The 20082-nt window shown below is 49.7% G+C and overlaps 6 protein-coding genes across 6 annotated transcripts; all 6 read left to right on the top strand.

The window, feature by feature from the left end:
• Nucleotides 1-343: 343 nt before the first annotated feature.
• On the top strand, nucleotides 344-1249 carry Asppvi_000511 (uncharacterized protein; the record flags this gene model as incomplete). The annotated part of the gene is made up of 3 exons (XM_043296820.1): nucleotides 344-679; nucleotides 755-1152; nucleotides 1210-1249. 3 exons carry the CDS (start codon nucleotides 344-346, stop codon nucleotides 1247-1249), a joined length of 774 nt encoding a protein of 257 aa, XP_043152755.1.
• A 442-nt stretch (nucleotides 1250-1691) lies between these two features.
• Asppvi_000512 (aminoacyl-tRNA hydrolase PTH2) lies at nucleotides 1692-2409 on the top strand (the record flags this gene model as incomplete). The annotated part of the gene is made up of 2 exons (XM_043296821.1): nucleotides 1692-2004; nucleotides 2105-2409. 2 exons carry the CDS (start codon nucleotides 1692-1694, stop codon nucleotides 2407-2409), a joined length of 618 nt encoding a protein of 205 aa, XP_043152756.1.
• An 800-nt stretch (nucleotides 2410-3209) lies between these two features.
• Asppvi_000513 (U4/U6-U5 snRNP complex subunit SNU66) lies at nucleotides 3210-5231 on the top strand (the record flags this gene model as incomplete). The annotated part of the gene is made up of 1 exon (XM_043296822.1): nucleotides 3210-5231. One exon carries the CDS (start codon nucleotides 3210-3212, stop codon nucleotides 5229-5231), a length of 2022 nt encoding a protein of 673 aa, XP_043152757.1.
• A 1402-nt stretch (nucleotides 5232-6633) lies between these two features.
• On the top strand, nucleotides 6634-8242 carry Asppvi_000514 (putative aspartate aminotransferase; the record flags this gene model as incomplete). The annotated part of the gene is made up of 6 exons (XM_043296823.1): nucleotides 6634-6753; nucleotides 6820-6898; nucleotides 6983-7623; nucleotides 7686-7973; nucleotides 8029-8088; nucleotides 8141-8242. The coding sequence occupies 6 exons, from the start codon at nucleotides 6634-6636 to the stop codon at nucleotides 8240-8242; spliced, it is 1290 nt and encodes a 429-aa protein (XP_043152758.1).
• Nucleotides 8243-14196: 5954 nt separating this feature from the next.
• Nucleotides 14197-16359, top strand: Asppvi_000515 (uncharacterized protein; the record flags this gene model as incomplete). The annotated part of the gene is made up of 1 exon (XM_043296824.1): nucleotides 14197-16359. One exon carries the CDS (start codon nucleotides 14197-14199, stop codon nucleotides 16357-16359), a length of 2163 nt encoding a protein of 720 aa, XP_043152759.1.
• A 1406-nt stretch (nucleotides 16360-17765) lies between these two features.
• Asppvi_000516 (RMD1 family protein) lies at nucleotides 17766-19971 on the top strand (the record flags this gene model as incomplete). Its single annotated transcript, XM_043296825.1, has 4 exons — nucleotides 17766-17816; nucleotides 17896-19435; nucleotides 19505-19690; nucleotides 19751-19971. 4 exons carry the CDS (start codon nucleotides 17766-17768, stop codon nucleotides 19969-19971), a joined length of 1998 nt encoding a protein of 665 aa, XP_043152760.1.
• Between the last annotated feature and the right edge of the window lie 111 nt (nucleotides 19972-20082).

Consider the following 20082-nt stretch of genomic DNA (forward strand, 5'->3'; position numbering starts at 1 on the left):
TTTCGTCAACCAAATCAAATCTTTTGCGCTTTACACCATCTAGTTAACTGCTCCGGAAAGCTGGTCCCCCGCTAACATTGATAAGTTGGCTCTCCCGACGCTTAGGCCAGCTGTCGCCAATCGCGGAGACTAAGTCACTTTCATCCATCGTGGCTGTTTCACTTCCTTCACAACTCAGGAGCCCGCCTTCCTAGCTACCTGCTGTCCGTACTTTGGCCTTTCAAACCGTCCATTCAATCCCAAAGTGCGCTTATCGTCATTGTAACCAGTTCAGGTTCGTTTGATTTCAAAATAGAGGATGCTCTATAGGTAGCACGTCTTCCGACTGTTGCTGACACGCGTCATGACTGCTAGCTGCACCATGCGATTCATTCAAGTTCTCGTTATCCTCCCAGCCCTTGCTGCGGCGCAAGAACAGGTTCCCCTTGCGGATCGTGTTCAGGGATGGTTCAACAAGGCCAAGTCTTACCTGCCAACTGCGACTCCTGTCGTTCCTACGGTCGATAAGGTCGTCGAGCAGAAGGTCCAACAGAAGGCTGTTACGGTCACCCCTTTTAATATGGGCAACTGGCAGTCTAACTTGGAGCCATCTTCCGAGCCCCAAGACTGGCTGCTGTACATTACTGGCGGTAACAAGACATGTTTCGGTCGTTGCGGAAACGCGGACAAAGCTTTCAATGTAAGGACCTCAGACAGGGGTAGTGGAAGATGCGAGTACCCTGAGAACCTATGGCTAATCATCTTTACTTTGAAGGAATCTCTCCTCCTGTTCTCMGCAGACCCTACCTCCCCTAATCTTGGTTATCTGAACTGCGAATCGGACCAGCTCCTGTGCTCCACATGGTCTGCAGGCGCCCCGTCCGTTTGGTACTTCGAGGTTCCTCAAGCTCAGCTTGGCGAGGGTCGTGCTGCGACGCCTCTCCACATCGTGTATCTGAACACGACCACTGTGACGGCCCAGGACATCTACAAGGTTCATTCCGAGAAGACCTACAAAAAGGAACCCGCTTACGAAGGTGCCCTCCACCCAACGGACGGCTGGTTAGCCCAGAACAACCTTCTTGTTCCCGTGGGTTATATCATCCACGGTTTCAGCGTTATCCCCAGTTGGCTCTTCATGATCTTCATCAGCTTTGCTAGTCGAACCCTGATGTAAGTATCAATTCTTCCTTTTCTCACCATTGTTCTGGTTTAGCTAATCCCAAACAGGAGCCGCCGAATGGGCAACACGGGACCTCGCCCTAACTAGAAGATGACGGTGATGTTCTCTAATCTCAGCACTGTCGGGAATGTATATATAATGCAATAGCAGTGTCTTCTGGGAAATTATAATCTTGGTTATGCTGCTTTGGATCTTGTCGGTGCATTTCAACAGCCTCCAGCTTCCTTTGTGCTATGCTGATGGTTAAAGCTGGTTAGGTGGAGGGGAAATGTCATCGATTCATTACTATTTGCTTTAAATGGGATCTCGATTAGAGAACTTTATTACATGCCTTTAGATCGTGGGATAGATTGTTTTAAAATATGTCGACTTTGAAGGTACCGTATGGAAGTAGTTGACTGATCGAGAAGAGCTGTGGCGGCTGCCCGAGCTCAGATCGGATCTTAGTTTACCACTAGGACCAGCTAGAACATTGATGGAAAATACCCGAACAGCTTCTTCCACTCTTGCACTTCCAAAAATAAAAAAGATGGCCGAGTTAGACCGGATTCCTCCTTCCACCACAGCATACGTGATAGCTACGGCTATTCTCGCTGGCATCACTGGTTATTTTATTGGACAGGGCGCCTCATTGGGATTATTTTCCTCGGCAAAAGAGAAGGAAGGCTGGCCCAACAGCTACAATGTGAAGGTTCCGCAGCATTCCTCCGACGAAGAGGACGAAGACTACGAAGATGATAGCGAGGAGGAAGGCGATGGTGGCGAGCTGGCCAATTTCGACAACAACGACGAGGAAGTGAAGCTTGTGCTGGTTGTGAGGACGGACCTGGGCATGACCAAGGGTAAATCCTTTCCTTATGCTTCCCTTCCTAGGCTGGGCTTTTGAGATCCAGCGCATGAGTTGTCGAAGTGAATACAGCTAACACGACACGCTTAACATAGGCAAAATAGCCGCTCAGTGCTCGCATGCAACGCTCGCCTGCTACAAATACCTCATTGCGCATAACCCGCAGTCACCTATCCTGCGGAGATGGGAACAACAGGGACAAGCAAAGATCGCATTACAGACAAAGTCGGAGGAGGAATTACAGTTGCTGCAAGCACAGGCGATGAGCTTGGGTCTCTGCGCTCGCGTGATCCAGGATGCTGGGCGGACACAGATCGCCAGCGGAAGCAGGACGGTACTTGGAGTTTTGGGACCAAAGAGTGTGGTGGATCAAGTAACGGGGCATCTAAAGCTGCTGTAAATGCCGATGGCGATAATGGGACGAATGTATGTATGTGATTGTAGAATGCGCGAACGCTTCAACCAGCCAGTTTCTGGAATGGACAGAGTATATCGCGATATACGATCCAGGCGAGGCCAGTTTCGTAGGTATCTACGAGACCATCGCTTGTGGTTCATTCAATCTACACAGATCCTACAAATACTGCGCTATAAAAAAAAGATATAGGAAAAGGTATGTTGGCTAGTCATGGTTTTTCCCCAACCTCACAAGCCGACGGCCAAATCGGTAAAGGGATCAGGAATATGACGCCGCTAGCTACTAGGCCCTCAGCCGAGCTCACCTATGCGGGAGCTCAAGACCGAGTGATACCTAATGCCAGCATTCGATCTGAGATCTGTCGACCGGAAATAAAAACCATCCACGAGGGGATGGCTCCTTAAGTCGTCGAACTGTCCAGCAATCAACCGAGACACAGAGGCAGCCCCTCCGTGAAGAGGAACAGCTCCATGCTCAGGATCGCTGGACACAGATCCGTGTATGTTCAATTGGTGAGGAAAAGAAGAAAAAGAGAAGAGAAGGCTTGGAAAAATCCTGGCCTTTTATGTTGGCGCCAAGTGCGCGCTAAGATTTTGCTGCGCTAAGCCTTACCGAGACTGGACGTGATTATGTAATGGCAATGGAACTCAAGGCCTGCGGTTGGAGGTTGGAGGCAATCTATCAACAGTCAAGCCGACCATCCATGCCAGTCTGCGAGACCTGACATCACCAACACACTTCCTGGCTGAGTCTGATACTACTTGATTTTTACATCGTCCAGGATGGCGGACGCTCTTTCCATTGAGCAGAACAACAAAATCCGAGTCGCCCTTGGGCTCAAACCCCTCCCCGTCCCTGGTGCTGACGCCACCTCTGGTCCGGTGTTTAAAGAAACAAGAGAGGGCTCTGCATCTGAAGAAGATCTCGGAAGCACTCTCGAATCGCGGCAAGCGCTTGCTTCGGAGAACTGGAAGAAACTTCAAGAGGAGGCTGAGGCGAAACGGAGACGAGAGGCTAAAAATGCTGCGATCAAGAAGGCTCGTGATGCTGCTCAGCGCGATCGGATGCTCGAAGGCCCTACGCTAGGAGAGTCTGGCGATGTGGATATGGACACGAAGGCCTGGTTGCTGCAGGCGAAGAAGCGACAGAAGAAGATCGAAAAGGAACGCGCCCTCAAACTCGCTCGAGAACTAGAGGAGCGTGAACGTGCTGCGGAATACTCCACGGCGGATCTGGCTGGGCTGAAAGTTGGGCATGAGGTTGGCGAGTTCGAAGAAGGAGAAGAACATGTTCTTACCCTCAAAGATACGACTATAGATGAGAACGAGGAGGAGGGCGATGAGCTGGAGGACGTCAGTCTCAGAGAAAAGGAGAAGGTGGCGGAAAGGCTGGAATTAAAAAAGCGGAAACCTGTTTACGATCCTACCGAAGAGAATACCGGCATACTCGCGCAATACGACGAAGAGATTGAAGGCAAGAAGCGGAAACGCTTCACGCTTGACTCTCAAGGGTCTACAGTTGAAGAACGAGAGGCCAAGCGACAAGAGGTATCTGACAGGCTCAAGCAGAATCTTGTCAGCCTCGACCTTGGTGCGATTGAGACGACTCCAGTTTCTGATTACATGGATGTGAGCGAGATCAAAATCAAGAAGCCGAAGAAAAAGAAGGTCAAGGCGACCAGACAGAGAGTGATTGACGAAGATGATATATTTCCTACAACTGAGTCGACGCAGAACGGGGCTATGGAAGTCGATGCCAGCAACGGAGTGCCCGCGCCAGCTCCTCGAAAATGGGAGAGCAGTGAGAACGTATCTTTTGTCGACGATGACGATTTACAAGCCTCTCTTACGCGCCAGAGAAGGGCCGCGTTCAAAAAGCGGCAGAAAGTGCGCCCCGAGGATATCGCACGACAGCTCAGAGAGGAGTCGCAAACGCCAATGGAGGCGGAGAATGAAGAGACTGAAGAGCCTGGCTTGGTCCTAGATGAGACATCAGAATTTGTTTCCAATCTTCAGAAGCCGACCCTTCCAGAGCGCCGCGAGAGACGACGAACAACTACACCTGCCGAGAGTGTCAAGGAAGAACCGGCCGAGAGTATCAAGGAAGAACCGGCCGACGATGACGCTGATGTGGATATGGAGCGTTCGTACAATGATATTGAAGATGAAGAAGATCTCAAGGAACGCATCAAGAGGGAAGAATCTCAGCTCCAGCAAATCTCCGGAACTGGGCTGGAGGAAGAAACTACATTGGATCAAGGGCTTGGTGCCACATTGAATATGCTCAAGCAGCGCGGACTGGTCAAACCCTCCGATGCTGTTGAGCACAACGCGCTCCTGCGGGCTCGCCAGCGTTTCCTGCACGACAAGACTCATCTTGAAACGGAGGCCGAGAAACGGGCTCGGCAACAGCGTGAACGGGACCGAGCCTCCGGTAAACTCGATCGGATGTCGGCCCGCGAGCGTGAAGAATACGCGCGGTGGGAGAACAAGCAACGTGACCAGCAAGATGCACGGCACATGGCGGAAGTCTTCAACCGTGAATACAAGCCCGACGTACAGCTCAAGTACGTTGACGAATTTGGTCGCTTGATGAACCAAAAGGAAGCTTTCAAGCATCTTAGTCACCAGTTCCACGGCAAGGGCAGCGGTAGGATGAAGACTGAGAAACGGTTGAAGAAGATTGAAGAGGAGAAGAAGCGCGAAGCCATGAGCGCTTTAGACAGCAGCCAACACACTGGCATGACCAATGCTATGGGGGCCACGGCTCGGAAAAACCGTCAAGCTGGTGTGAGGTTGGGATGAGTCTTGGATACTCGCCCGCTTTCTAGTATCATATGCAATTCTTAATGATGGTTGATGTATGGGTTTAGCATCGATAGGCCACCTGAATATACCATGAAGCTCATAAGACCAGAGGATTCCTCGTACGCCACGATTTGCTCGTTTCTGATAATACTGTTCATTGATTCAATATCTGTTAAGGTGTTTAAGAAAGTTGGTGTACTACGTTTGTCATGGGAAGACGGTCCTAAATACGTACGCGCTTGCAATATCACATAGCTCAACTTACAAGTATCAGCCCTATCTGGATAGATCTGGATCTCCTCAGGAGTGGTGCAACATCCCGATTGATGGTCTGGCTTTTGAGGGTGGAATTTTACCGACCCTCGACAGCAGCTCGGCAGTCCTCCTCGCTCTTCTAGCTGTTGACTGGTCTGACCCGCGTACGCTGTAGAAGAGCAATATGAAGTACGTTCCGAAAAAAGAAATAATTCCACCCGCAGCGGAGTATGTCGCAAAACAGAGTATCAGTACGGAGTAGACATCAGTTGTGGCTTGTAACTTGCAGCTTCTCTAAGGTCTAGATAAGTGTGAGCAACTCCATTTACCCCAATTCTCGTGAGGGGAAACACAAGCAGGTCCGGCCAGTCAAGTAGTGCCTCAGGCTCCAGCCAGTGGGCCGACATGCTCAATCAGTTCACCGGAGGGCGGGCACCGGGAATCGAGGTGAGGAGATGGCACCATGACTGATGGATATCACCATTATTATAGACACTTCGATATCAAGAATTTGTTATTTTGCTAGTTCCATCAAGGCTCATCTTCGTTCATGGTGTCACGTAAGATGGGTCTACGAGATCTTCCGCTGACAAGAGAGAATCCCGACTGCCATTTTTGTTTTATATATCTCCCGAAGCATTCGGTCCCTTGTTTAGAAACAAGGATATCCAATCGAGTCACGTGACTGCCTGGTACAGGGACAGATCAGACAACAACAATACTTAAAAAATCAGACATTTCCATGACAATTAGCTAGGCCATTGTGTTTACCTCTTCGTAGTCATGTTTAGGAGTCCCAATGCCCTTAAACAGGAGGTACCAGTACCGGAGAACCTAGGTAACAAAGTAAGGTACCTCAAGCAGGACCCAATTTAACCGCGATGCGGAGAAAGTGACCAATCCGAACCGGCCGCTTTTCTCCCCGGAATTTCCCTATGGTTATTCACATGAGTCAAAAAAATACACAAACTCACCCGCTGTATCTCCGACTCTTATTAGGACTGATCTCCAATCGGTGTCCTTTTTGACCTTTCTCCTTCTCCCCTGCTTGTCTCCTTGATTCTTCCACCACTCCTCCCTCGAGGACATCTTGAGCTTCTAGTTCTACATCTTAGATTTCTGAATTAGCGCCCTTGACACCGCAATGTTGTCCACTCTCAKAGTCGCCAGCCGCCAGGCTGCTTCGCGCGAGGCGAGCATGCGCACCGTAGTCGTCGGTGCTAGACATGCCTCTGCCTGGTCCAATGTCCCTCAGGGTCCTCCGGTAATACACTCTATTGTCCGGAAAGTCGCTCTGTGGGTCATTGTTAACGTAATGGGATGATTCCAGGACGCTATCCTTGGTATTACCGAGGCATTCAAGGCCGATACGTTCAAGGAGAAGATCAACCTTGGTGTTGGTGCTTACCGTACGTACTATTCATTTCTTGAATTGCTTAAATGACGCCAATTGCTGCGTGCAACGACTGATTTTCTATATTTGGAATGAATAGGTGATGACAAGGGCAAGCCATATGTTCTGCCCTCCGTTCGCGCTGCCGAAGACAAGGTCGTTGCGTCGCGTCTCGACAAAGAATACGCCGGTATCACTGGTATTCCTTCCTTCACCAAGGCTGCTGCGGAGCTGGCCTATGGCAGCGACTCCGCCGTCATCAAGGAGGACCGTCTCGTCATCACTCAAACCATTTCCGGTACCGGTGCTTTGAGAATCGGAGGTGCTTTCCTGCAGCGCTTCTACCCTCACGCTAAGAAGATCTACCTTCCCACTCCCAGCTGGGCCAACCATGCCGCCGTCTTCAAGGACTCGGGAATGGAGGTTGCGTCCTACCGTTACTACAACAAGGACACTATTGGCCTTGACTTCGAGGGCCTCATCGCTGACATCAAGGCCGCTCCCAACAACAGCATCATTCTGTTGCACGCCTGCGCTCACAACCCCACCGGTGTTGATCCCACCCAGGATCAGTGGCGCCAGATTAGCGATGTCATGAAGGAGAAGGGTCACTTTGCTTTCTTCGATATGGCCTACCAGGGCTTTGCCAGTGGTAACGCCGACCGTGATGCTTTCGCCCCTAGACATTTCGTCAAGGAGGGTCACAACATTGCCCTGTGCCAGAGTTTCGCCAAGAACATGGTAAGCTCAGGCTGCTCGATCTCGTGAAAACAATTCAGGGACTGATTATGTTGAACTAACAGGGTCTCTACGGCGAACGTGTTGGCGCTTTCTCTCTCGTCTGTGAATCTGCCGAGGAGAAGAAGCGTGTCGACTCGCAGGTTAAGATCCTCATCCGTCCCTTCTACTCCAACCCTCCTGTCCACGGTGCCCGCATCGCCTCTACCATTATGAATGACCCCGAGCTCAACCAGCAGTGGCTGGGCGAGGTCAAGGGCATGGCCGACCGTATCATTGAGATGCGTGCTCTCCTCAAGAAGAACCTGGAGGACCTTGGCAGCAAGCACGACTGGTCGCACATCACTAGCCAGGTGAGAAAACTGTTCTTTATGTTCTCAAGAATGAATCAATGCTGATTTGTGATAGATTGGCATGTTCGCCTACACTGGCTTGAAGCCTGAGCAGATGGAAGTTCTGGCCAAGGAGGTAAGCATCCATGGTATCGCAAATTTGACCCAGCTCACTGACATGACCTTAGCACTCCGTTTATGCTACCAAGGACGGTCGTATCTCGGTCGCCGGTATCACCTCGGGCAACGTCAAGAGACTGGCCGAGGCCATCTTCAAGGTCACCGGTTAAACGCCGAGCTAGGCGACCCGAGTATGTGAAAATGATATACAAAATCCTACAGGGCCCGGCCCTACTGTACTGATATCCATGTCTGTTATATTAGCATATTCTTGAGCATGATTCGTCTTGAAGGTCTAAATTGGATGAGTTCTTTTCGTTCAGCTCTCAGCGTATGTTAGCCTGAGCTAGCACTATCGACGTACAACAGAGTACGTCGCACAAGCATGCTTCTGAGGCCGTTCCCGTTTCAAGAGCTAGGTAGCGTAGAGTATTTGAAATCACCTTAAGCACTCTGTTGCGATTGGCTCCGTCCTTATTTCCATTTTTCCGACCTGTGCCACCAAAAATTCTCACAGAGCTCCAGGCGTACTCAGTACCTATCTCCATGTATGACAGAGTCCGCAGACCAATGCGAGCGCTATCCAGGTGGTGATAATGCACGCAGTGCTTGTAGCACCCTGTACACCATGACCATACACTGCTGCATGCACTGACTTGCCTGTGCGACCAACTCGCACAGATCAAACCATTTCCCAGTGACGATAAGAGAGCCATTTGAAATGATTCGCCCGAACGATTTGAGGTCTGACTGCTGGAGTTGGGCTCGCGGAGAGGACGTAAACCGCCTTGGAGTGAGCAGGCCAAACTGGGTCTCCGGGCAATGGCCCTGCGGCTTGTTACCTGGGCGATGCTCTCTAGTAGTACTTATAGCCCAGCCCCCTACGGAGCACCTTGCCTACCTACCTACCTGGACTTTTAAAAGGAGTTTTGCCCGTCGGATGGGGTGTATCTAGTAGCCCTTGTATGTAATGGTATTACAGAGCAAAGTAAGCTAGGTACCTGAAGCTACCTAGGTACGTGACCTAGGTACGAAGTATTTAGGTACCTTCGGCCGGTATGATATCTTACCGTCCACTACCTTACCTAAAGTACCTTGCCTTGTAACAGTGGAGTTTGCCATGTAAAGCAGGTAAGGATCGTTACCACTCAGAGCCCATTCATAATGATGCAATAGCAGCAACACCGTTTTAAGATCTGGACTGACATCGTGCTAGTTGTTCTGTTCGGTAGAGCTCGAAATTGCGGAACACGAAACTGTACCTAGCAGTAGCAGTTGGAGCGTAGCGCGGCTGCGCCATTCTCAGTTACCCGCTATCTATCAACTAGGTACTACGATGTCTCGCCTTAGTGGCTTATTATTCCATGTTTCTTACGGTTCTTAGTTGGGCGTAATTAATGGATGCGCTACTAAGGTAGTACGGTATTCCCAAGCCAGGATAGGTAGAATACTGAGGCGCATTCAGCACTGAGGCTTGGGTGTCTCGAGTCTTGCAGATCAGGCCCGGCAATGGGTTAGAAAGTACAACGAAGTGGCGGTTAATTTTAGAAGTAACTTTGGAAGTTCTTCCAGGGAACTAGCAGAGAATCCTTCAATTTGTTAATTAGATAGCACATGAGAATCGAAGTGAGTTGAAACAGGGGTAAAGGGGCAATTAAATAGTTCACTCATGGGAGGAGTCGGAATACACTTATATGGAGACCACAGGGCCACTTGGTTTCCACAACCTTTGGATGTTAAGGAATTTCCCGAATCAGGAGTGAGTACAAAATGTGGACCTACTTCCAAGCATAGGGGGTTCTTACTCCTGGTAGTCTTCTATCAACCATAAGAGGTAGAGTAGCGTACGAACAATTATCTCACTATAGATATGTGAGCTCTCCCTTGATAGGCGTCGAAGTCATGGCTCTAGGTGCCCTGAGATTCAGCACTTGTGATTAAAGTCTATTGTCCCCACTAGTAGATTCAAGAGGTAGAGTGGTACTTCTTTACTGGAACAATCTGGATGTGTCGACTTTGCCCAGAGTGCCTGGTTCTTATAGGACCCACCAATGATCGACCTTCCAGCCAGCCATCTCTTCAGTTTTGGAAGAGGCAGATAACCTCACTATTGAGGGTGTAGACTGTAGAACTACCTAGATGAGATGACCAGATTAGCCAATCAGTCGCGGTATATAGTACAAACTACCTTACGTATTGCAAAGCAGATGTTCTCCTGCAATTCAGCGAGAAACCTGGCGAGGGCCTGCCTTTACTAATTCGTCGTCAGTACTCCGTACATACCATATTCATGGTTGCACTACGTGCTCTAAATTGTCCACACTCTCCAGTAAATTCTCCTGTGATGTACTATGTGAATCACATAGCCTACCTCTCTATCTACGAGGAGATTGCGCCCAACCGTACAGTTCAGTATATCGCGGTGACAAAACTGAGCTGAGCTGTCTAACCCGGGCCTCGTCCATTCCTGAGTCACTTCCTCTCTTCCTTGAGCGCTTTTTCCGCTAGCCAACCAAGTGACTGCGGAAGTTGAGGCCGAGAAACACGTGGACGACCGTCTCGCAAACGAATAATACGAAGAGCAACGCTGTCTGTTATGCTACGTAGGATAAGGCATACTGGACAAAGCATGCCAGAGATGTGACAAGTTTTGGACTGTATCTATGGCCAGAGTTACTCCTTGTAAGGCGATCGCTGAGACAGTTATGGAGAAACCTGATTCGGGGCCCTAGTTCATTCCCTGCCGATAGATTCTGGAGTAGTCCAATCGGTATTACAATTTCCAACCTCCTTGGAGTGGCGCCAGAAAGAATTAGACAGAGGACCCTATGGTAGACAGGCCCTACTCCGTACAGCGCATCGATTACCCGTCATTGTAACTAGAACTCGCTGCATGTTCTACTATTACCGACCACCATTTGCAAAGTTTAGTTACAAAGGTGCCAGATATTGATGACTAAGCTCCGCTTCCAACTTCAACTGCCTTTTTCTCTCTGGGTGCCCGATTCGCTGTCACAGTCATTCCAACAGGTAGGTTGAACCCACCTAGTGGTATCGGAAATGCAGGTGCCGAAATTTGGTTACCAGCGTCAAGCAAGAAATCCATCTCGCAGCTGATATTGTACGCCTCAAACGCTTCATTGCAAGGATGTTAGATATACCCATACGAATTAACAGGGAGGTCCCGTCCAACGATTGTGGATCACTTCAACCTATCCCGAGTGCCTCCTTCGTACAGTAGATAATAATCTCCGTTCGTACACAACGTCCAACCTCAGAAGCTGTTTCTGTTCCACCATAAGGTTGTGGACAGTAGTGATCACAAGCAGAACGACCAGGAAGTCAAGGAACACCTCCCAGCCAATGGAATTGCTAGTGCAGAGTGACCGTCAGGTTGGTCTGTTTCGGTTAGATCCCGGCCGGCTATTGGGAATCGGATCATTGCACATCATCATTATTTCTAATATGGTTGATACACGCTACATTGCCTTATGTGTGTGCATTTTCGTTGTCGTCCAATTGCATATTTGTCGGCAGTCATAGAAATTGAGTGAGAAACTGGAAGCACATTTTTGTGGCTGTCGAAGCACGCTCACCAAAGTACATACTCGGAATTCCCTTGCATTCCATTACCTTATCCTGGACTTGTGGGGAAGTGATGTCGCGCGAGTAGTAGTAATAATCTGTACGGAGTAGTATCAGGTAATACAGAGGAGCGAGAGAGGAACAGAGAGAGAGCAAAGATCGAGACTCGCCGTTGGTCTGGACGGGTGATCTACGGACCACCATCAAGCTGAACCAGCCCTTCGACGCTGATCGCTGTACCCTTTGGTATTCGACCTAACTAGGAAGGATCGGGAATCACACGGAGGTCAGGAGTTCATTGTCAGCGGCAGAAGTGATATAACTGCTTGACTTCTCAATCTCCTGAATCAGTCATCAGAGGATTTCCTGGTTTCTCATAGTGACCAGAGAGCCTGGACTGACTTCTCCTTGGATTGTTAAGTTGATACAATGATGATATCTCCTTGTCTCACCTAGTATCCTTAAGGTACACTGTACACACACAAAGACAGAATCATGAATGAATTCCTCAGCTAATATTGCCTCATTTAATAAAGTTTCTCTGCTTGATTTCCCCTCTCGAACTGCGTCTGTATTACTTACCGAGAGTGATTGATGGAAGACAAATTCTCTCCGGTATAAGGCCATACTGTACCTACCTACCTATCCTGTACTCCGCTTCGTATTCTCTCCTCGGCATACGGGAAACTGCCCTCCCCCGTCAGAAGACTGGACGAACGGAATGAAGAACGTAGACTATCTTCTCTACTCAATTACTACAGTACCTTACCAGACACTCTGCAGTCTATAATAAATGAATCCCATAAGATGACGAAGAGAATGATCCATCAAGGATCGATGGACGGATAAATGATTGTTACTGGAGGATTTGGAGCAAATGGTGGATCCATTCTTGTCACCCAGTGATCCTGGTTGTGGTGGGGGCCACAAGCGGGCATGGCCATGGCGTAAGATAGCGTCCGTAGCGTTGTCCAGACAAGCAGTTCCGTCATCCGTAATTATTCAGCCCAGCTTTACGCTGTTTGGAATGGTATTCCGTACCCGTACACAATACAGATTACCTTAAGGTACCTTACCTTAGGTTTACCTCAGACGCATTGTTCCAAGGCGTCAAAGCCACTTTGACGCTGACAAAAGAAATGGACCAAAATAGAAACATAAAGGAGGAAGAGATTCAGTCAACACTGTATAGGCACTATGAAAAATTTAAAGGGATAGCTTTATACCACAAAATAGAAGCAGAAATTGTTAGAAGCAACCATAATAATTGGCAGTCGATTATTTACTACTCAAGAACAGCAGATAAGGTACCTTGGTTAAAATGAGGTAACATTACATACCATGGCGTATGTCCCTTACGCCGATTATCCTCCGTACAGCCATCTAAATGTAAACCTCCAGGCTGATCCAACAATCCTACCTATCTACCCAAGCTGCCTTACCATCTGTTTAATAATCTCTGAAGGATGGAGTACACCAGTCATGACTAGGTAGTGAGCCCGTTATTACAGCGACCATTTTTACCCTCTTACTATCGTCAGACTAAAGGTACTATCGTGTCCCATGAGTTTACCCTTCTGATTACTTTTCCAACAGATCTTGTATGTGTTATGTACCTACCTCTGCCACCTGCTTCTGTGCCTTAGGATCAATGCGGCGCAGGAAAATCTGAGTAACATAGGCATCCAATGGGAGTCCCTGTCTCTAATGCTCGTGATGATGACTTTGTTGTCCGGCCCTGACTTGCCACACCTATTGTTTCCACACGACGTAAAGCCCATTGTAGTGGTGGCTAAAGAGAATATTGAAGAGAAATACTCCCTCCGTACGTAGCAAGAGAAAGAAATTGAAAAATACAATGGATAGTAGGTAGAAGTCAGACTACTGTACTAATTAATAATAATCGAGGTATGATAATTACCTAGCTTTATGGACTCCATCCTCATTCACTACCTATACCTCTGAATGATTGGGTTAACCTTCAGCGGGCCTGACACTATCATCCGGCTCGAACTTGGCCCAGAAAGGGTACCCTGAGTGATACCGCTTCCTCTCCCCACTCATTGACTGTGTTTCTCCTCGCTATTTTCCTTCTCGTCGCTCTTGTCCTCCGCTTCAAGTCCGCCTAATTAACTAACTAAACACTCGTTGCTCAGCCTGGCTCATTTGGCATCGTCCCATCTCATCGGTCTCTCCTCCCTCTACTCTCTCTCTCTCTCTTTCCCTTCCTCCACTCTCCTCTGCTACAACTTCACCACCAACCTTCCCTCTGCCATGGGTTTTGGTGACTCTCGATTAATCTTTGTTCTTTGACATTCAAATTCCCCTCTGCCTTCTCCATTGTCAACCATAGCTTTGATCTATGGCGTATCGGCTTACATCGTCCTTTGTTGCATTCGGCCGCTAACCTGCAGCTCCCACGCTGCTGTCCGCCTCTGTTCCGGATCTCGCAACCGCTCACCCTACCAATCCCTCTCCTGCCTCCGAAGTTTGGACGTATCGGCCGTTCGTACATCAGTTTACTTTCTGACAATTCCCCATGTCTGCTCTCGACGTTCCCGAAACTGGGTTGTCTCTACTAAGAGATAAACCCGGAAACAATGCCACTGCCAAACCGCCTCAGATCATGCGACTGAATTTGGCTCAGAGTACTCTCGATGAACTCATACAGAGCTTACGGAAAGATCAAACGGCTCGAATTCGATTAGGCAAACACCCGACCCTATATTATGGTTCCAAAACGCAGCAATTTCACTCCGCACCCGAAATTCACCGGTCCGAGGTCTACGCCGCTAGCTCCGCCGACAAAGAGAACCTATACTTCGCAGGCGTTCTGAGTCACAGGTTAGAGGTTCAACGGGCCAAAGAGGCCACCGCGGCCACCGATCAGGCCTTGGCGAACCTTGAGCAGAGCCTGAATGCTTTCGAAAGAGGGAAGGAATCGAAGAAAACACACATGATTACGAGCATTGATGAAGTCAAGGCTCTGCGAGCGGGTGATCTCAGGTCCAGCACCGGTAGAGAGGCTGCCATCCTGGCTCGAAAGCCGACAACAAAAGTGGAAATAGAGAAAGATCGTCTCCTCAAGAATACCGCCAACCGTTCCTTATCCTCGAGCCCAGCCCTTGGTGTATCTCGCTCTCCAGCACCGATACCGCCCCTCACTCCGACATCCGCACCCTCCTCTCAAAACAAGGACCGTATTCGCCTCGATGCCCTCAAAGTACCTTTTATTCATCTTCTCGCCGTGCGTGCTGTCTCTGCCAAATTTCTTGCACGCCAAACGCGATCGTCCCTTGAAGACTGCTCAGCTCTGGCTCGGAAATATGGCATCGAAAACCGGATTGACCCTGAAAAGTTCGATCTTAGGGACAAGACTTACAAAGAACTGGACGTATGGAATTTCCCATACCCTTCCCAGGAGGAGCGCCAAGAAGCTATCGAAAATGCCATATCGGCGTTTGATCGGATGCGGATTTCGCGCGCGGATAAACTCTGGCAAATGCTGCTCCCCAAAGAAGAACGCGGCAAGGGCAAGTGCTTGTCACGATTGGACCTGCGGACAGGGCCCATCAAAAAGGCTCTCACTCCAAAAATTCAAGTCCATGCATCTGACGATAATGGAAAGGATGGCTATACGACCGGTCACGAGACTGATAGGGCCAGTGCCAATGGCCCGACTCCAAAGCCGGCTCCCAAGTCTTGCGCGCCAGCTCCGAAGAAACGGGCCAATGACAAAGATTCTTCTACAAAACGAACAAACCCTGCCAAGAGCAAGACTTCCACGAATAGCACGCTGACGGGACGGGTCACCAAGAAGGCGGAGCGGAAACCAGCATCGAAGACGGACGGCAAGTTCAAATCGGCAGAATTTGTTCAGGAATCGGACGAAGATGACACAGACATGCCGGATGCACCGGTGTCTGCACCAGCACCAGAGAAGGCGAAGCCAGAGCAATCAAAGGTCCAGCCTAAACCCAAACAGACTGCGCCGAGCAAATTCGGAGATCACTCCCATGCGTCGACGCCCAAGGTGAATCAGTTCGAAGCCCCGCCTTCCAAAGCCGAACCACCCTCCCAGCATGCCACCAAGTCTGTCGCTGCGAAGAGACCTCCGTCCAACCGAGCACCGAACCAGAGATCACCTCAAAAACCGTCGCCTCTCGGATCCTCTCCCCCAGCCAATGCATCGGATGCCCAAAGTCGCAGTCGTTCTTCGAGTCAAAACAATACCTCTAGTTCCTCGTCCTCTCCTCTTATCACGCAGTTGTCCAAACCGAACAAGGTCACACAGTCGACTGGAGCGATCAAAACCAACGGAGTTACCAAGTCAACGGAGTCCGTGAATCCTTTGAAGCGCAAGGCAGAGACAGACCGGCCACCTGCAATTCAGTCCAAGACGACTGGCCGCACAACCGGCAACCTAGAACACAAGCGGAGGCGAGCAGTCAGTACTTCGAGTGGCAGCACTGGGAGTGCGTCGCCACCTCTCAGTCGTGAACTACTGCGCCAGCAATTACGAGAGAAGTCGCAGAAATTCAAGCAGTACTATGCCAAGTATCGTGCACTACATGATTCCATGGCTTCGCATCCAGACCCACCGCGGGCGGAGTTGGAGCGATTGCAACGACAGCATATTCGTCTACAACGAATGAAGAAGGAAATCTGGGACGAGCACGGACGACTCCGGGATGGTCTCTAAATGTCTCTAAAGGCCCGGAGACAAAGCAGTCCTTTGCATATTGATTGAAAATTGTTACTGAAGTCAGATACAGGTGTCTGACATTTGAGACCCTATTTTTTGCACGCCTATAATCTTCATACAGCTTATTGCATATGGAAGCATAGTGAAGCAAGCTTTTCTTTTTCTTTTTCTTTTTCTTTTTTTTTTTTTTTTTCTGGGACTATGCTTTAAGGCGTTTGTGATGATAATTTCTTTCCCAGGCCTCTGCTTTTTATTTTTGATTTTGTATATTTGCATCTTTGAGGCCTATCATATCGTGCTGCAAAAGCATATGCATGTAATTGAGACAAAAGAGGATTGTTGTCACGCAAGGAGTATCTGCAAGGCGCGGGCCTTCAATGCAATGACTATTGTTAGAATCAAATAGAAGTATGAAGGTTATTTCCAGATGTAAAAGGGTTCTCGTCCATTTTCTGATATTCTCTTGGTGGTTCCTGCCGTCTTCTTTTGCTCTTCTACTCAACCCCAAAGAGACCAAAGTAATTGGACTTTTCGTGGCTTCAGACTACTGCATCTAATCCGTTTCGGTTCCAATTCGGGACTGCAAACTACGGGTTATTCAGGAATCCTTCCATTGTTACCCCTCCCTCTAGCCTTCCATCATTGTTCGTCAGATTCATTAGTTTCTTCCGCTTCTAAATGAATGCCGTTCATCATGCATTACATTGTCTTCGTTAGTTGGAAGATTGTCCCACACCATCTGTACTTCACACATCCTCTCTTTCACAGCCATTTAGCCCGGCCTCTTAGTCCCATTCCAATACGAGAGACATGGAACTTACTTACCCCGGATCAACCTAGAGCTAATCCACTAAGCCTCACTGGGCCTAGCTCCATTGTAGCGCACGTGGCTGGCCGAAAGTCCGGGATTGGGATTTGTCTGTATTGCCAGGTATTAATTACAGTGTTTCAGTACGGTAATTTAGGTAAGGTACACCACGGTACAGGCTCGACGACGTCATCCTTTGTTCAAGCCAGTCCGAAAAAGGCTTAGGACCGTTTTGTTCAGTAGGCGGTGGGCGAGGTGAGGTGAAGCTTTGAAGGGCGGAGTTTGAGCATCAACTACCTAAGTGATTGGCGTGGTTTATTCCTTTTAATCTTGTCGCTATATTAGTAAGAAGTATGGTGCGGATGTTGGTTGCGTGCTCTGAGATTGCTGAGACTGCGGATATGTTGATTTAAGTCTCTTTTTTGCCCGAGTTTCGATTAGTCTCGGAGAAGACTTGTTGCAATCGGAGACCAGAACCTGAGACACTACCTGGACCTGCGAGTGTACTCTCATCTTTGAGACAACACAATCAAGGAGGCCTTTGGGTGTCGGAGTTGATATCACGACAGGAAAGCAACAGCGACTTGCTTCGATCATGTCTCCTGCCCGTGGACGAGTGCCCGGCCAGAGAAGCCCCCACGTGCTGGTGAGCTTTCCTTTCATCGCATATTAGGCTCTTCCTATCCCATACATCAAGCTAATTATGGGATTACACGGAGTAATAGGTCACGGACTCGCGCGAGCAACAACCTCAAACTGTTCGTCGTGCCCCCGGTACACGCTTTATAACCGTCGATAACGTCCTTCAATACGCTTCCGAGGTACCCTCCATGCAACAACGTCTTCCGCCCCCGACCACAACACAACCACGGCCACGCTCTCGTCTAGCATCTGCAGCTGGCGGATTGATCGGTGCAGGAAGTAGTGCAGGTGGCTCTGGTCCCATTGGAAGCGGAAGTCGGCTGGCCAACACCGCAGCAACGATGGGACGACTTGCCGCGCAACCGCGTTTACCTCCGCGCACAACAAAAGTCAGCGAGAAGCTCGTGCTTCTGCCGGAAGCAGAGGGAGTGGAGGGGGATCTGAACGAGGAGGAAGAAGACGAGGTGGACGAGGAGTTCGTCCAGAGACTGGCCAAGGAGAGGAATCTGGATCCCGATTCTTTGCGACAGACACTCTTGACACAGAAGAGGCTTGGGGGTGATTTCGGCGTCGACAATGACATTGCTCCTTTGCTGGCCGAAGAGGAGCTGCTGCATCGACGCAAAGTTGCGCCCGAAAAGGCCAAAAGCTACGCAGAGCGGCTACCCAAGGCCCGTCGTGCTGAGAAGTTGGCGCGTGTTACTGCTTATTGCACGGCGCAGGCTTACAAGATGAGTTCGTTGGCGGCTTTTGTCAAGGACAAGCATGGCGGACGGACTAAGCTGTACGATGATTGTCTGTATACGGCGTACCATTTACCGCTGTTACCTGGTCTTGAGGGCTATCGGGTGCGAAGCAGTCCGATGGTGAAGAAACCCGGAGGCAAATCCCTTTTGGACGAAGAAATYGAGAGGAACGAGCTTCGCGACCATCATGATGACTATGTGATGGATGCAGAGGAGCATTCCGTCGGCGGCCACCATCAAAGACACGGTTCATTGCGCGATGTTAGTGACTCATTGGAGCTCGATGGCACATTGATCCACAAGTTCGACGAGGACTTACACCACTCTGAAAGTGATACAGTAGAGGATACCAACAGAGTCTCAGTCCCTGGCCCTCGGCCAGCCCAAGCATCTCCTGCCTCAACAGGGCCCGCACGCCTACCGTACGATGTCGCAGAGATGTTTGTTTTCAGCTATGGCGTAGTGGTTTTCTGGAACCTGACAGAGAGACAAGAAAAGGATCTCCTAGCCGATCTGGCATTTGCAAACTCCTCCGCCACAGGGTCCCGCATACCCCTGGCAACCATGCCCTTGGACGAAKAGGACTTTGAAACAGAAGAATTCCACTTCGAATACTCGACCGAGATTTCACGGCCACGGGTATTTAACGACATGATCACCCTGCGCAGCGGCGACCACATGATCAAACTAGCCATCAGCCACGGCATCGCGCAAAGCACCAAGCTCTGCTTCTTTGAAGAAGTCATGGCGCGCCAAATGGCCGAGGCAAAGGACGTCCCGCGCAGACTCGCCATGACAGGCAACCTGGGCATGAAGCGCGAAGAAGTCTTCCGTATCTTGGGCAAGCTCTTCAAAAGCCGCGTGGAAGTCAATCTCTGTAAGTCCATCCCCCTACTACCTCGCCCCCAGCTCCTTTCCTCAAGCTAACAAGCACACTCCGTAATAGCGTCCAACATGCTGGACGTACCCAACTTCTTCTGGGAGAGTGAACCAACGCTCTACCCGCTCTACAACGCCGTCCGCGAATACCTCGAGATCAAACCCCGGATCCAAGTCCTCAACGAACGATGCCGAGTCTTCCTCGACCTCGCGGAGATCCTCTCCGACTCTATCGCCGATAACAGAACATCCCGTGCGTCCTTCTCACTGATTAACCCATCTGACTGACTTTCTCACTAATTGGCTCCACTAGATCAAACCTGGATCATCATCGTCCTCATCCTTATCTCCATCATCGTTACAATCTCCGAGGTCTTCCTCCGCTTTGGTCTGCTCTCGGCCCGCGAAAACGCCTCTTCCATTTCCTTTGGCGCCATGCTTTTCTCTCGCGCTTCGAATCCAGCAACCTGCTCGTGTCCTGCGCAGGGTGCATTTGGCATGAATGCAACCGGGCTTGGGACGCATTATTCCTAGTCGTCTCATTTCTAATTTGCCTGACCATCATTATGCAGGTTTTCCATTACGTCTTGGCCAACATCCATATATCCGATTTCTCAGCACTGACTGCTGTGGTTTGCTAAGGCA

Source organism: Aspergillus pseudoviridinutans (genome assembly GCF_018340605.1).
Source record: "Aspergillus pseudoviridinutans IFM 55266 DNA, scaffold_1, whole genome shotgun sequence".
Classification (NCBI taxonomy): domain Eukaryota; kingdom Fungi; phylum Ascomycota; class Eurotiomycetes; order Eurotiales; family Aspergillaceae; genus Aspergillus; species Aspergillus pseudoviridinutans.